This window comes from Heterocephalus glaber, unplaced genomic scaffold, assembly GCF_053883595.1.
Source record: "Heterocephalus glaber isolate CG9 unplaced genomic scaffold, H.glaber_assembly_v1.0 deba00001760, whole genome shotgun sequence".
In the NCBI taxonomy this organism is placed as follows: domain Eukaryota; kingdom Metazoa; phylum Chordata; class Mammalia; order Rodentia; family Bathyergidae; genus Heterocephalus; species Heterocephalus glaber.
The window spans coordinates 608,093-623,544 of record NW_028258457.1 but is presented as its reverse complement, the minus strand read 5'-3'; the positions used below and the strand labels follow the sequence as shown (position 1 = coordinate 623,544).

General features: G+C 59.9%; 2 protein-coding genes across 13 annotated transcripts in view; one reads left to right on the top strand and one right to left on the bottom strand.

The window, feature by feature from the left end:
- The first annotated feature begins 757 nt into the window (after nucleotides 1-757).
- Lyl1 (LYL1 basic helix-loop-helix family member) lies at nucleotides 758-4,427 on the top strand. Of its 2 annotated transcripts, XM_004872415.4 has the most exons (4): nucleotides 758-1,244; nucleotides 2,222-2,575; nucleotides 2,650-2,741; nucleotides 3,369-4,427. In XM_004872415.4, the coding sequence occupies exons 2-4, from the start codon at nucleotides 2,244-2,246 to the stop codon at nucleotides 3,764-3,766; spliced, it is 822 nt and encodes a 273-aa protein (XP_004872472.1). In that variant the 5' UTR covers nucleotides 758-1,244; nucleotides 2,222-2,243; the 3' UTR covers nucleotides 3,767-4,427. The 2 variants fall into 2 exon arrangements, with proteins under 2 accessions (XP_004872472.1, XP_087057651.1); XM_087201525.1 differs by lacking the exon at nucleotides 758-1,244 and having other exon boundaries at nucleotides 2,052-2,575.
- Nfix (nuclear factor I X) overlaps nucleotides 4,241-15,452 on the bottom strand; it is a 94,175-nt gene continuing 82,963 nt past the window's right edge. For 5 of the 11 annotated variants that reach the window (XM_087201506.1, XM_087201507.1, XM_087201504.1 and 2 more), the window contains 2 exons: nucleotides 12,258-12,349; nucleotides 7,798-8,061 (listed from right to left, as the gene is read on the bottom strand). In XM_087201506.1, the coding sequence (XP_087057632.1) occupies nucleotides 12,278-12,349 (72 nt within the window). In that variant the 3' untranslated portion in view covers nucleotides 7,798-8,061; nucleotides 12,258-12,277. Of the gene's footprint in view, nucleotides 8,062-12,257; nucleotides 12,350-14,306; nucleotides 14,455-15,452 lie in introns of all 11 variants that reach the window. The other 6 variants (XM_004872419.4, XM_087201501.1, XM_087201500.1 and 3 more) reach the window with 3 other exon arrangements.

Sequence of the window (15,452 nt, the reverse complement as noted above, 5' to 3'; positions counted from 1 at the left end):
CATGGGCTTAAAATCTCTGGGGTTGAGGTCTTGGGGTTCACCCAGATTGGGAAACAGTATTGGTGCTGGTGGGGAGCAAGGGACTCACGCAGTGAACCAGTACATCGCTCAAGCGGGATAACGCTTGGCGGACCCTGTGCAGGACACTAGGCCTGAGGAACAGCTGCTACCTGCATAAGGAACAGCCTGCCACCAGAGCCCCTCTCTGCACTTTCAGTGGGATCTTGAACACCACCTTTCACTCCAGGATATCTGAAGGCGCCCTGTGCCGGGGGACCCTTGGTGGGGGTTACTGCCAACTTGGGGCTTGTAGCTGGGCCTGGCACTGGGCGCCTGTAATCCCAACCCAGGCTGAGGCAGAAGGATCTCCAAGAGTTTGAGGCCAGCCTGGACTACATACAGGGACCCTGTCCAAAACTCAAAAAAAACCCCAAAAGAATACAAATCTGGGGTTCTGTGCCCCATAGTTCCAGAATTTGGGGGACTTTGGGGACAGCTATTGGAAGGGCCCTAGGAAATCAATCCTACCTCCCACACACAAACACCCTCCTGGGCCTGAAAATGTGTGGAGTGCCCCAAGACACCTGCCCAGATTGGCCATCCGAGGCCAGGCTGTGCCCCCTCGGGCGCCCTGCACCTCGGGTGGGGGTAGAGGAGGAGATGGGAGGGGCCGTGTAAAAAGAGGAACCAGGCAGGGTGCAGAGAGTGGGCTCCTGGGTCACGCGGCCGGAAAGGCCCCCCTCCCCCCGCAGCCGCAAGGACACGGGCAGGGGGCGTTCGAAGTCAAGGGGCAGACGACACCACCGAAGGCCGAGGCTTCCTTTCCTCGGTTTCCCCTCTGCACACAGCCGGGCGCCTCCCGCAGGTGGCGAGGGGGGTGGAAGGCGAGGCCCTGGGGTGGCGGCCTGAAGCCCGGCCGGGGCGCGCCGAGGTCCCCGCCCGTCGGTTTCCTCCGGGGTCAGCTCGGCTCCTTATCAGGCGCGGCCAGGCGGCCAGGCCCTTATCTGCGCGGGCCCAGCATCCTCTGGCCGCCCAGCGAGGTGAAGGAGGAAACCGGGCCGCCAGGGGCGGGGAGAGGGCGGGCAGGCCGGAGCCGCGCACTTTCACGGGAATCCACGCCGCCAGCAGAGCTGCTGGGCTCTCGGGAGGCCAGCGGCCGAACTGGACAACCGGACTGCAGCCTGGCTGGGACTGCAGGCCCCGAGGGACAGAGCCGCTCACCAGGCTGTGGGAACAGCGTTGGGGTAAGAGGGTACCGCTTAGGTCCTTGCCTGCATTCTGTGTCCATTCATTCATTCATTCATCAGCCGGGACCCGCTAAGTGAGGTGTCAGGTCAATTTCCCCAGCCTCGGAAGACAGGCCAGAGGGACTGGGAGTCCCACACCTTGTGGGTCACCCCAGACCCTGGAGCCCAGCAAACGGGGGTGTTAAGGAAGGGCAGGGATCGGGCCCCAAAACCAGAGCACAGTTGGGGCATGACTAGACAGGACTTGGCAGTATTGGGGGGGGGGCTTGGGGCCAACCTTTGGGTCACAGTGTAAGGAGTGGGGTCACAGGGAGAGTAAGGGGGACATCTCCAGTGGGGGGGGTCCCTGGAGCAGCTATGGAGAGATCCTAGAGCCAGATGTGGAGGTGACGGGAAGAACATGGGATCATAGAGAATATTGAGAAACCAGCTTGGGGGGAGAGGGTGTCAGTCAATTTTGGAGGAATTTCAAGGCCACATGGCAGCAAGGAGTCAATGAGGGGCAACAGCCAGCTGTGGTGGTGCACACCCGTGATCTTAGCACTTGGAAAGCTGAGGCAGGAGCATCCCCACGGTCTGAGGCCAGCTGGGCTACATATTGAGTTCAAGGTCATCTTGAACTACATAACTATACCCTGTCTTAAAAAAAGAAAGAAAGAAGAGTCTCAGGGTCAGAAATCCAGACCTGAGGGTTATAGGTTAATGTCAGGGTTTGGAGGGAATCGCAGTGTCAAAGGACATTCTGGAAGCAGGGAGGCAGGCCCAGTGCCACCCAGAACCTGCTGGACCCCTGCTCTGGTAGATTTCCCCTCCCTCGGACTGGCAGCTTTTGAACCCCGCCTCCCCTGTCTGCCCACTGAGCCTCCACTGCCCCTTTCCCTCCTTCTCCCTCTTCCATTCGAAGTTCTGTTAGGCTAAGCAGGTGGGGGAGATGGCACCAGCCCTCCTCCCACCTGGCGTCCTTCCCCTCACAGGTGAGCACCCGTCCTTGGGTCCATGTGCCCACCCCAGGCCCAGGCAGAGGTGGGTCCCACCATGACAGAGAAAACCGAGGTAGTGCGTGCTCCCAGCCCAGCGTCTGCCCCGCCCCCTAAGCCTGCTTCACCAGGGCTCCTGCCCCCCCAAGAGCTGGACCACAGAGGCGTCTCCCCCACCAGGCTGCCTCCGGGTGTGCCAGTGATCAGCCTCGGTCACACCAGGCCCCCAGGGGCAGCCATGCCCACCACGGAGCTGAGTGCCCTTCGGCCACCCTTGCTGCACCTCTCCACCCTGGGAACTGCCCCGCCCGCCCTGGCTCTGCATTACCACCCTCACCCCTTCCTCAACAGGTCAGTGGGGGCTGCAGGAGATGGGGGGCGGGGGCCTTGCCCACAAGGCATGTGTGACCCGCAACCCCTTACAGCGTCTACATTGGGCCAGCAGGACCTTTGAGCATCTTCCCCAGCAGCCGGCTGAAGCGGAGACCCAGCCACTGCGAACTGGACCTGGCTGAGGGTGAGTATGTGCGCGTTACGTGTGTCCACATGCGTGCCTCTGTGTGTGGACATTTGTTAGTGGACCAAAGGTGTCTGCCTGTGCACACACACATATACAGGGGGCAGGCACACAGGTCACACCCAAGTGCAAGACCACAGTCACTCAAGCATTACCACCAGCAAGGCAAGAGAAACAACGAAACCCAGCAGGCCTCGGCCAGGCCTGGGAGCCCCAAAGGAAACAGCTCAGGGACCAGTCCCTCAGGACACAGCCACACAGCGACACAAGAGTCAGCCACACAACCTCAGCCACGCATGCAACAGCCACAACCCCGAGGCAACCATCACACACAACCATGGTCATCAGATAGACCACGAGTCCCCTAGCCACATCACAGACTAGGAGTGACTCTCAGGACCACGAGCCACTGACAAAAAGGTGTGACAGGCATAGCTGCCCTGGGGTCTGCAGTCTGGGTCCTTATGGTCTTTACCTGGGGGCCCTTGGGGTGGGTGGGTGGATGCGTTGAATGCAGAAAGTCCCAGCCCAATGCCTGGGTTTAAGTCCCCACGAGGGTGCTACAGTGAGGACAGGAGGGGAGGCCCCCCTCCAGCCTGGCCCCAACCCTGTCTCTCCTGTGCACAGGGCACCAGCCCCAGAAGGTGGCGCGGCGCGTGTTCACCAACAGCCGCGAGCGCTGGCGGCAGCAGAATGTGAATGGTGCCTTCGCAGAGCTCAGGAAGCTGCTGCCCACTCACCCGCCCGACCGGAAGCTGAGCAAGAACGAGGTGCTCCGCCTGGCCATGAAGTACATCGGCTTCCTGGTGAGACTGCTGCGCGATCAGGCGGCCACTTTGGCCGCGGGTCCCGCCCCGTCCGGGCCGCGGAAACGGTCTGTGCAGGGAGGCTCCCGCTCTGGACGCAGTGCCAAGACTGCAGCGCGCGCTCAGCCCGCGGCCACGGTGGACTCCGATTGCAGCCCCAGCGGGGTAGCCCGGCCCATCAAAATGGAGCAAGTGGCCCAGAGTCCGGAGGTGCGGTGACCTTGTGTAGCAGCGGCGTCTCTAAGCTGGGGGGGGGGGGGTCCTGGAAATGCAGCCTAGGACCGTCCAGGCAAAGGGCGGACGCCGCGCATCGCCTGCTCCAGAGCGAACCCCCTGGACGACAGACAAGTGAGGACTTCTCCGAAAGGAGAGTGGTCCTGGGGATCTGGAAAGGCGACCGTCGACCCCAGGGTCCCCGCCGGTTTTTTAAAAATTGCCGACTGCCCGCTTGAAGTTGTTTTGCCTGTGTCCCCGTCCAAGGGGCGAGGTCAAGGAACAGGCCGAGCAGTCTCGGACCCCTGTCGTGCCTTCCCACCCCCACCCCCCGGCCGGAGGCGCTGGGGAGCCGTCACCCTGCCCACCGGCGCCCCCTCCCGGTGGCCGAAGGACAGGCGCCTCAGACGGCGCAGTTTCGCCGCACCGACTCCACCCGGTTTTAGGAGATCGCGTCTGTGAAGGCTCAGGAGCTGTTGCTTTTTTTTTTTTTTTTCTTTATTTCTTTATTTCACATACACATTAGCCATTCAATGGAGAAGCCAGAGAGAGGCAAAGATGGTATAACAGAAGCGCAGTGACGGGGGCGGGGCGGGGCAGGGCGAGAGGGGACAGACGGGCTGGCTACTTGCATTCCGCTAGGACACTGAAAACCCAGAAAACAAAACAGACAGTAAACTACCCTTGTTTCTTATGTATCTCAGTGCAGAGACGGGGCGGAGGGCAGAGGGGGGACCAGGCTGAAGGAGGAGGCGCAGAGGGAGGGGCGCTAAGGGGAAGCACACCAATCCATTAGTACTATATATAGAGATACTCGTATATACTGCGTTTCTTAGCCTAAGAAGAAACTTGTTTGACGGGACGGGCGGCCTTGCGGTCCGCAATGCTGGTGCTGGTCGGGCGCACGGATCTCCCGGGAGGGGCGGAAGCGGGGCGGGCCCAGGCTGGCTTTCGAGGGGATGGGGTCGCCCCGAGAGTGGGGGGGAGCAGAGGGGGGGCTGGGGTGCCCCTCGGGCTCTCGATTGGGGGACGAAAGTTCTCGTGACTTTATTGCTCCTTTATTTTCTCTCGTGTGTGGGGGGGTCCATTCGGCACAGTCGGGGTGGGGAAGCAAGTGAGTCGTCTGAGCCACCCAGCCCCTCTGGGTCCCAGAGCGCGGCGTCCGCTCCGCCAGCACGGGGGTGAGAACAAGGCACTAGGTCGGCCGGCCAGCGCGGGGCGGGTGTGTAAGGCAGTCGACGGGCGGGGCGGGGCGGGGCGGGGGCTGTGCGGGCCGTGTGCGTGCGTTCGGGCGGGCGCGGGCCTGGGCCGATCGGCCTGGCAGCGTGGCGGGGACCTGTCCTGGAGCAGCGAGCCTCGGGCGCTCCCGGGAGCCTGGACAGGAGGCGTGACATCGCGTGGGGGCGCCGGGGAGGGACAGGGGGACGGGGAGGAAATCACCAACTTGCTGAGCGCGCTCCTGATAATGCTGGTGAGGGTCAAGTTGGCGTCTGGCTCAAAGAAGGGCGCTCGGGGTGGGGAGGGAGGGGGGAAGGGGACATTTGTTCGTTGGCATTGACCTCTGCGGGGGAGGGACCGGGGACCCCGCCGCGCTCCCTCAGCCGGGATGGGGATGGGGCGAGGAGGGCGCTGGGCCCGGGGAGGGGAACCCGGGAGACCCGTGGCCGAGCAGCGCCGCCGCCGGCGCACGCCGCGTCCCGTTCCGTTAAGCTCAACAGGAAAGGATATGCTGTTCCTAACAAGTGCTGGATACTTAACTGATCATAAACTTATGTATAATAGTTTGTGGGTTTTTAAAAACGTACTTTATAATGTAAGAAGCACCAGGGTTTTTATGTTTATCTTAAAAATAATTTTCTCTCGTCCTTTTTTCCTTTTTGATTTTGTGGGTTTGGTTTTTTTTAATGTCGAGGTGAGGTTTTTTGTTTTTTTTAAATCCAAAACATGAACGTTTCCTTCAGCCCTACCACTGAAATCGAGATCAAACAACAAAAATAAAACCCCCAAATCATCCTCGTCAACGCAGGAAAACGACTTAAAAAATAAAATGAAAACGAACCAAAAAAGAAAAGGAAAAACACTCAGCTTTCGTTACCCCCCGCGCAGGGCGGGGCAGGCCCAGTTCTTTTAGCGTCCCCAGAGCCTCGAGGACATAACAACAAAAATAGAATTTTTTTCTTAACAATCTCTTAACATACAAAGATAGGAAAACTCTGATGCATTGCACTTGGTTCAATGAAAACAAAAACAAAAAAAGTTCATTTCCCCCATATACATTTTTTGTGGGTTTTCCTCTCCTAACACATCCCACATCCCCGATGCCCTCGTCGCCCCTCGCCCGCCTCTCCCCACCCGGTCCCCGCCACCTCCTGCCCGGGCCCAGCTGGCCTGCAGCTTCCGACCTCGCCCGGGCGGCGCCCGCGGACCCCGCTCCCTCCCGCGGGCCACGGCGCCCTGGGCCCGATTGTCGTCGACGGAATGGGCGCGTGCGGCTGGCCGGGCAGGCGTCCCTTCCGCTCCGCTCTCGGCTCTGACCCTGTTTAGCCAACCGAACTGAAAAATCATTGCACTTTGACCGCGCGTCACGCCCGGCCCGCCCGGCCCCCCACCCCGGCCTCACTCCCCACCCCAGCCCTGCAGGACCCCGCCCCACGCCCAGGGATCCACTGCGCAACCAGGAGGGCGGGGCTTCCTCAACTTCCCAACGAGGCCGCCCAGCCCACCCCTCGAGACTCCGGGTAGGGGAGGCACCCCGGCCAGGTCGCGGCCCTCTCCCTACCCAGACGGCTCCTTCCTTCCTCTTCCTGCTGGGGCCACAGCCTCGCAAACTAGAGTCTCAATAAATAAAGCCCATAACCCACCCCTATGTGGTGCAATGTTGGACTGACTTTCCAGAGGACCCTGACCTGTGCTTCGTGTTTTCATACCGTTAAGAAAGGGGGAGAGAGGCACAAGGACTGAGAAGGGAACGAAGGGGACGCAGGGAGGAGGAGTAAGGCACAGAAAGACAAGCCAGAGGGTCTGGGTCACAACCTGCAGGGCGGGCGCTCCAGCTCCCTCCCTCCCCGGGCTTCCGCAGGACCTCTGGAAAGGGCCCCCGTCCTCGGGGGAGGAGGGGCTGGGAGAGCTACTTCCTGTGGGGTGTGACCAAACTGTTCCCAAACGGAGGAGTTCCGAACTGCAACAGCAAAAGACCCAAAGGACGACTGCCCCACCCCTAAATCAAGAGGAAAGACATTACGGCAAAGATTCTGAGAGAAGTGGCCATGGGGGTGGGGCAGTGGGAAGGAGGACCGACAGCTCCAAAACACTTGAAAAGGAGGACACCCAACCCCCCCCCAACTGAAAGTCTTCGGGCAGGCGGGCCGCGAGGAGCAGGACGCCTACCTAAGCGCAGGTGGCGACTTAGCGGGTGGCAATAGCGGCTGCCTTGTCCTCCTCGCTGGGCTCCGGGGTCCGGGGTCCCCACTCTGCTCCACTCTGGGCCCGGCCCCCGCTTGTGGGGCACCTGCATGCGGGGCTGGGGTGTGGGGCAGCCAGGGCCCACCTCCCTTGGCTCGTGGCCTGTGGGGAGAGGGCAAAGGGGGCCAGTACCAGGCAGGGGGGCTGTCAGCTTTCCAGCGTTTTCCTGTCGACTGTACAGAGGGTCTGGCCCGGGAACTGCCCTTCGGCTGATGCGGGAGGGGACACTCCCCATTCTGGGCTTCTCCCCTGCCTACCCCAGGAGCCCCCCCTGCCTGGTCCAGAGCAGCTGGGGGCAGAAGCCAGAGCCAAGGCCAGGAGGAAGGGCAGGAGGGGTGGAGTCTAGATAGAGGGGGTTCTAGGAATATGCACCCCATTATCTTCCAAGCTGGTCCTCCGGGCTCCCTAGGGCACTCCGGCCCGAGTGAGGGTGGGGTCCCTAGGAAGGGTGCTGGTTGTTGGGGGGGGGGTCTGCTCCTTCCCCGGACGGCGGTGGGATAGGGGAGGGAGGCAGTCCTGCCGAATCCTTTCTTTCCATATGTCCTCTGCTTGGCAGAGCCCATTTTGTATGTTTCTTTCTGCTTGGCTGCCAGTGCACAGCTCCACTGAGACCCCTTCCAAGGGCTCTCTGAGAACTGGGCTGCTTTGGGGGCCCAAGGGGATCCCCGGGCTGGAGGAGAGAAGGGCTGAGTGGCTGACGACATCTAATTTTTGCTTTTCGGTGGGGCTGGGCTGGGCTGGGGGATTTTTTCCACGTCTCAAAATTTCTTCTACCCCCTTGAGGAACCTCTTTTTTTCATTTTGTTGTTTCTTTGTCGATCTTATCAGAGGAACCAGGACTGAAACAGACAGAAAAAAAAAAAAAAAGAAAGAAAGAAAAAAAAGAAAAAAGAAAAGAAAAAAAAACCACAAATCGGTGATAATGAGAAAGCTGGAGCAATCCCATCTCATTCCTGCCTGGCCCTAGAAGCTACGCTCACAGGCCCAGCTCCTGCACACCCAGGATGCTGTGCAGCCACCTGCCCTGGAAGAGGAAGTACAGCCGCGCTCTCCCTACGTCCACGGGAATCCCCCAGACCCTGCCCCCAGTGCTGGAGTCCAGCTGGCCTTCCCGTGGGCACCGTGCCCAGCGGGTGGGACCCCCATGGATGGCACTGGCACAAACCTAGGATCTGGCCATGTTTGCAATTGTGTAGGGTTTTGTGTAGGTCCTGGAGGGTGGGGAGGATGCCAGGCTGGGGCTTTTGTACCCAGAGGGGTTTGGGGAGTGGGTTGGGGGTGGCCCAGCTTCTTGCTGAGTTTTCTTTCTGTCTCTTTGGATTAAAAGCAGAAATTCCCGTCTGGGCACCCCAGCCAAGGTCCCACAGGCTGAAAGGCTGGGGGCAGGGGAACCACATGGCTTCAGTCCCGGGCAGCGCCAGGCCTGGGGGAGGGGAGGTGGCCCACCCTGTGCGATCCTCTACCCTCAAGGCACCCTGAGGTGGTGTCATCCCCACATGCCACCAGCAGGCGGCGCCGCCTCCCCACACAGAAGCCTTGTTTGGTGGCTCCATACTGAGCACACCCAGGTTGGACCCAGGGGATGCAATGCTTGGCAACGCCCTCCATCAAAGGCTGGCAAGCCTCTCCCGCCTCTCCAAGGGGTGGCCAGGGGGGTCTTCTCCAGGCACAGGCATGTGCCCAGACACACCCTCAGAGCAGAATGGAGCCTCTGAGGGTCACCTGAGAGCTCTTGCAGGCTCTGTGTCTAGACTCCAGTCTAGGGATCAGGCACAGTCCAGTGCAGCACACATGCCAGGCACTAACTCACCTGTCCTTGCCCAACTCTGCACCAAAGCCAGGCACACAGTGGGTAGAAACCCTGTCTGTCTGAGGCCACAGAGCACAAGGTAACGGGCTGAGGAGGCAGGGTCTGTGGCTGTGGGAAGGCCTCTGCCTGCCTAGGGTGAGGACCAGGAGTGCTGCAGCTGCTGGCGTCTCAGAAGAAGCCAGAAATCCAGAGCATATTTCCTGTGAAACCTTCGATCTTTAAAACACCTTATCCTTGCAGGCTGGTCTTGCTCCTCAGGCTGTGGTTTGGGACTTGGGGTATTGTCCACTGTGACATGGGGATGCTGAGTGCTAGGATTAGAAAGGGCATCAGAGAAGCCCGGCAAGGTGGCAAGTGCCTTCAGTCCCAGCACACAGAAGGCTTAAGTGAGAGGATTGCTTGAGCCACGGAATTCAGGACCAGCCTGGCAACCTAGCAAGATCTTGTCTCAAAAAACCCAAAACCAAAACCAAAACCAACAACAGCAACAACAACAACAACAACCCCCCAAACAAAGCAACAAAAATACCACTTTCTTGACAACAGAAATCCTATCTGCAATGCCCAGTGCAGAGTACCTGCAGCATGGCTCCTGTGACTGAGAACTGAGTTTTTCTTTAATTAATTGAAAAGAACACAGCCATTCATGGCCAGTGGCCACCACAGTGGCCAGCACTGATGAAGAGCAACTGGAAACATGGGGTCTGGCACTGCCATGGTGATGGGTGAGTGGCGACAGAGCTGCTGCCCTGTGCCAGACCACAGGCACAGACCTGCCCCTCTGCAGCTCCCTGGCACCTGCCCCAAGCCTGGCCCCTCATAGACTGAGTGCCCAGCAGAGGCTTCCTAGGCCCTGTGGCAGCCCCAGAGTGGGGAGAGAAGGGGAGTGGGTGGCCAGCTCCTAGTTTTCTCCAGGACCACCTTACCAGGGAAATTCCCTTCAGGAATTTCTGTGCCACTGCCCTCAGGGTTGGGGAGGCTGGCTGTGACTGGGAACCTACCCCCTCCTCCTCCCTACAGGGACAGAGAGGCCCCACCTGCCCTGCTTGTCAGCAGATACTGCCAAGGCCCCATGCTGGGCACTCTGGGGTCTCCTGACCTTCGTGGAAGGAGGGACAATCACCAAGTCTCAGACTGAAGGGAACCTCCTCAGAAGAGGAGGCCAGGCCTGGCCTCCCAGCCTCAGGCCTGGAAATGGTGACAAAGGCAGCTTTAAGGGGGCTCCCAACGTCTCCCCACAAGTCCTGGGAACGGGGGATCTGCTGCCAAGCACGGAGTGGCTTTTTCTGCTGACCCCTCCCTGCTTCCTCAGCCAGGTCCAAAATTGATTACAACTAAGTAAAAAGCACTGCCCAGGGAATGACCAAACTGCTAAAATTCTCTTTTCTTCCCTCATTCTATTGTTCTCTCTCCATCTGGTGCTCCAGGGATCAGCTAAAGTCACTGGTTACTGTGGAAACCACCTCTGACTGTACCCCCTGTGCCCACCCCAGCCCCAGCCCCGGGCCCTAGGACTCCTGCTTGGTGGCAGGGCCAGCTTGGGCTTCTGGCACTCCCCAAACACACCTGCCTGCTCAGGGACACTGGGCCTTGGCCGGACTCCTTCTCCCACCACCCAGGGCCTGAGATGAGGAATATGGGGGAGAGTAATTGTTTCCCAAACTTGCCTCAAACTCTTACTTGGCCCCAAAATGTCCAAGTAAAGTGAAGAGAGAAAAGGGCAGGGGATGTAGCTCAGTGGTTTCGCTGCCTGCTGTGCAAACCCAAGGACCCCAGTTCGATCCCCGGTACCAAAAAAAAAGGGAAGAGAGAAAGTGAAGGAGGCAAGGGGCTGAGCAGGGAGGGCTGGCGGCTGTGGCTGAGCAAGCCTACTACAGAGCCACTGGAGGCCAGCAGGAGGGAGGGAGGCAGGGAGGGAAGGAGGGAGGGACCAGGGGGCCGTGGAGCCTGGCCCCTGGTGCCAGCCCAGAGCGGGAGGGGCGGCCTGCCTGCTGCCCCTTCTCCTGGCACTCCCTCCCGCCCTCTGCCAGCAGGGCTCTCTCAGCCTCCCTGGCACAGAGCAGAGGGGGTTGGCTCCAGCCCCTGCTCGGAGCCATTGTTTTCCTTCTCAACACCCCCAAGTTCAAGTTCATCTGGGTGTTACATCATGTCTGGTTGCTCCTGGAAACCAGACGGGTCAGACGTGACTCTGGGGAAAGGGGGTGGGAAGCTGGAGGGGGTTGAAGTTCCCTTCCCCTCTCCTCCTTGCCGCTAGGGAGCTCTGAAGTTTGAAGTTTGACAAAGTTTTTGGCTTTTTTTTTTTTTTTTTTTGAGGGAAGGAAAGGAAAAGAAAGGAAGGGGGGAAAAAAAACCACCCTCAAACCACACACACAAAACTTCCACCCAGCAACTTTCTCTGGACTGGGGCCTCCAGGCAGAGGCGGAGCAGGAGCGGCAGAGGTGGCCCTGGGGGCTCTGGGAAGAGGTGAATTTCCCAGAGCCAAGTAAGCCAAAAGAAGAAGCCAAAAGGGGGGCATTTTGTAAAATACACAAGAGAAAGAGATCGGCATGCTCTTTTCTGAAACCCACATGCTGTGAGCCGTGCCTCTGCCCTACTGCTGAAGTGGGTCCTCTCAGTGCCCCGGAGGGCAACCCCGGATTCAGGACGGACATGCACATGGCACACCTGTGTGCAGATCCAAGTCCAGGGCCTAGCGGAGAAGGGAGTGGGGACCGGAGGGTCCTGCAGCCTGACCTGCCCCTACCAGGCTGCTCAGGACGAGAGGGACCTGGGGCAGCCACCAGCCCTGCCCGGCCCTGGGTGCCAGAGTCTCTGGGCAAGGCGCCCACCAGGCCGCCTCTGTCTCTCCACGCCTTGCCCAGCCCACCCAAAGCCAGGGAGGGCTGGGAGGGTGGAGGAAAGCTAGGAGGCACCCTCAGTTTTCCTCCCCTGAAGGGGCACCTCAGGCTTCCATCTTTGCTTCCACCAGGCCTGCCCAAGTGCCTCTAGCATTGGGTCCTTGGCTGCCTTCCCCAGGGCCAGGGCTGTCAGAGCTAATTATCCAATTAGCTGATTAGCAGGGAGCCTGGGGGCTGCCTGGGGAGGTGGCTCAGCTGGGCATCCCCACGCCTGGGCCCTACAGCTCCCTGGCCTCTCTCTGCTTAGCTCCAAGGCTAGGCTCCTCCTTGACCTCAGGATATTCTGCCCTGCCTTCCCCCCAACCTTACTTCCAGGTGTCCCCCTACCTGAGACTGCTGTGGGATGTTCAGAAAGTTGCCGTCCCGGGGTCCGATGCTGACAAACCGGTTGGCAGAGGAGGCGCCTGTCGTTGAGAATGCTGTGGGGAGCAGGGAAAGAGGAGAGACCCCCATCAGGCCTTCGGGCCCATCTGGGCACTGCCCTTTGGGGCTGCTGAGAAAGGGAGAGTCAGGGTCAGACAACGCTGCTGGCTGCCAAGGTACAGCTGGCTGTGGGAAGGATGGGGCGGGGGTGCGTGGGTGTGTGCTGTGGTCCTCACGGACCCAGAGCATATGCCACCCCTCCCAGCATACCCAGCATTGGTCAGGCATCCTCTTTCATGGCCCAGGGCAAGGAAGGGGCCCTGGGTACTGTAGCTGAGGTCCCTCAGACCCAGTTCTGTCCCCTGTGGACATACTGGATAGCACTGGGGATAACCCTGAGGTTGATGTGCCCTCTGTGGGAAGCTTGGCTTTCCTACTTGAAGAGGGGGGCAGGAGAGGGGCTCAGTTAGGCCACCTGTCCAGCCCCACAGCCTGGGGAACGGGGTGCTGCACCACTTGCCACCCTGCGAGCCCCAAGGGTCAGGCAGGTGGCCCCAAGGACTCGGAGTGGAGCCCACAGAGGGCTGGGCCAGAAAGGGCACAGTCAGAGAGGAACTTAGGAGCTGGCTGCCAGGCTTGGGCCTGAGGCAGCAAGGTTCAGGCCCGTGCCACCCTCCTCCTCTGGTTCATGGGCCAGGCCAGCATGTGAGATGGGCCAGGGCAACAAAGGAGAGGCTGACGGCTTGGCGCAGCAGCCTCACTCAGTTGCCTGGGGACCGCTGTCCGGTGGCCCAAGGAGGCAAGTGAACCAACAGCCCTGAGCTGTGCTCCAGGAAGGAAGAAGACCCCAGAGGGGGATCGGCATCACAGGCTGCCCACTCCCGCCTACACCAGACACACCTGGGACCCTGTGCTCACCAGACGCTGTCCACTTTTCTCCAGAAGCACCCCACCCTGCAGCCCACCTCGCCACCCACACAGTGCCCACCTCCAATGACCATGATCATGATGCGTGTCTGATGGCAGATGCAGATGAGAAGATGGCATGAGGAGGACGGGGAGGGAAAGAACTCAAACCATGAGGAAGGAGAGACAGGGAGCGAGAACACAGAGCAGTGTGGAGATGGCCACCCGCCCTCGCAGCACCCTGGCCCTCGGCCGCCTGCCCGGCCCCACCACCCTCCGCCCACCCTGCCTGAAGACAGTGCCACCCGGCCTCCGCCTCTCCTGTCCTTCACGTCGGGTCTAGCTGGGGCTTCTCCACCACATTTTCCTCCTCTTCCCTTTGACAAAACATGTCATCAGTTTTAAAGAAAAGAAGAAGAAGAAGAAGAAAAAGAAGAAGAGAGAGAGAGAGAGGTAAAGAAAGCCGGGCCCAGAGCCCTCCCTCGTCCCTGGAGCAGCCACCTGGGAAAGGAACTGAGGAGAAGGGAGGGAAAGGGTGGAAGCAGGAAAAGAAAAGAGGAACAACGAGAAACCAAATGTGAGACTGAGGAGGGGGTCAGGGCCAGCCTCCTTCATCTTTAGAGGCCCAAGGGCCAGAATGGAGGTGAGGGGCAAGGCAAAAAAAGGGGATGGTGGTGGCGTCGCCTTGTGCTTACATTTAATTTTCTGGGTGTGTGTGGGGAACAACAAAACAACAAAAAAAAAAATTGAAAACCAAAACCAAAAAAAAAAAAAAAAACGAGAAAAAAAAAACAGCAATCAGGCATGAAGATGGCATGGCTGCGCCTACCCGCCCTCCCACCTGCGCCAGCACCCCTGGCCTGGCACCCCACTCTGCTCTCCCTCCCGCCCCCAGCTGGGAGCAGCGGGGAGGGGGCTTGTGGGGTGCTGGCTGGTGCAACTGAGGCCCGGGAGGCTGTGGCTGGGGGGCTCAGCTCTGCTCCTATCCGGGCGGGAGGCTCCGTGGTGCTCTGGGTGGGGAGGGAATTGCTTCTCTTTTGCAGTGGAGACGGTTTGGATGGGCCAGGGATGCTGGGCGTTGTGGTTTTGGTTTCATCGTCCACTTACAAGGTGATGGAGGAGTCAAGGCGGCGCCGTCTGGGGCAGTGCTGGTGGATTTGGAATCAGGCATAGGAAGGGGCACAGGTCTGGCCACTGGAGGCGGCGGTGGTAGCAAAAATGACCCCGGGACTTTGCCCTGGCCGCTACCGTTGGGCTGCGAACAACATAAATAGAGTGACGCATGAAGGCACATCACACACAGACACACGCTCCCCTGCGCGGCCGCGCCAGCTCACTCCTGTGGTGTGAGGTGCGGGATGGGGACTCTGCTCCGGACTGTGGGCAAGGCAGGGTGGAGGTAAGGCCGCTATTTGGTCTCGGGTGTTTTGCTCTCTGTCTCTCTCTTTTTTACGTGTGGGGTCCTCTTTTGAAGTTGTGGGAAGGAGGGAGGGGGTGTCCGGCGGCGGGTGATTTCTTTTGTCTTAAAGGAAATGTTTTAGGCGTAAAAACGTGCCACCTAGCCATGTGTGCGACTGCATCTTGTGCTCCTGAAGACCTCCTCTCCTGGCAGGAAAGATGAGCCAGCTCACCCACCATCCCCTAGCTCCCTCTGGCCTCCCTCGGTGGCCCGCCTGGGGCTGGGTGGCAGGCCAAGACTGTGGCCGCCAGCATCAGCCCACGTCACGGCCTCGGGAGGACGCCAGCAGCCCATGTCCTCAGTGCCTGTGGACAGTGGGGTGCTGGCTTTCCTCTAAAGAGCAGCCAGTGAGGAAAATGCACTGCTGTCGGCTCCAGTTTCTGTGAGGTTCTTCGAGAGCACTTCCCTGGATGATGCCCTCCAGAGTTAGGGACTTTGAGACACAGGACTCTCTCCTTGTTCTTTGTGCCCTCTTTGGCCTCCAGCTTGAGCATCCTCCTCCAGGCCTGTGCCTTGCCTCGAGTGGTCAGCCTTCTGGCCCATGGGCTTGCAGCCTCCCCTGCCTCTCATGCCTCCGGCTCCTCTGAGCTGCGCTCTTGAGGCCCCTGTGCAGTCCTGGTTCAGGGAGGCCTGGCCGTGGCTCTTTGTCCTCTCCTCTCCTACAGGACAAAGCTCTGCCCTCCTGGCCCATCGAGCACAAGATGTGCTCCTCCTCTATCAGCGTGCAAGCCCTGCAGAGCCCACTGCTTAATCTCTCCAGCCAGCCCCACACTGTCTTCACTCAGGTCACCTGG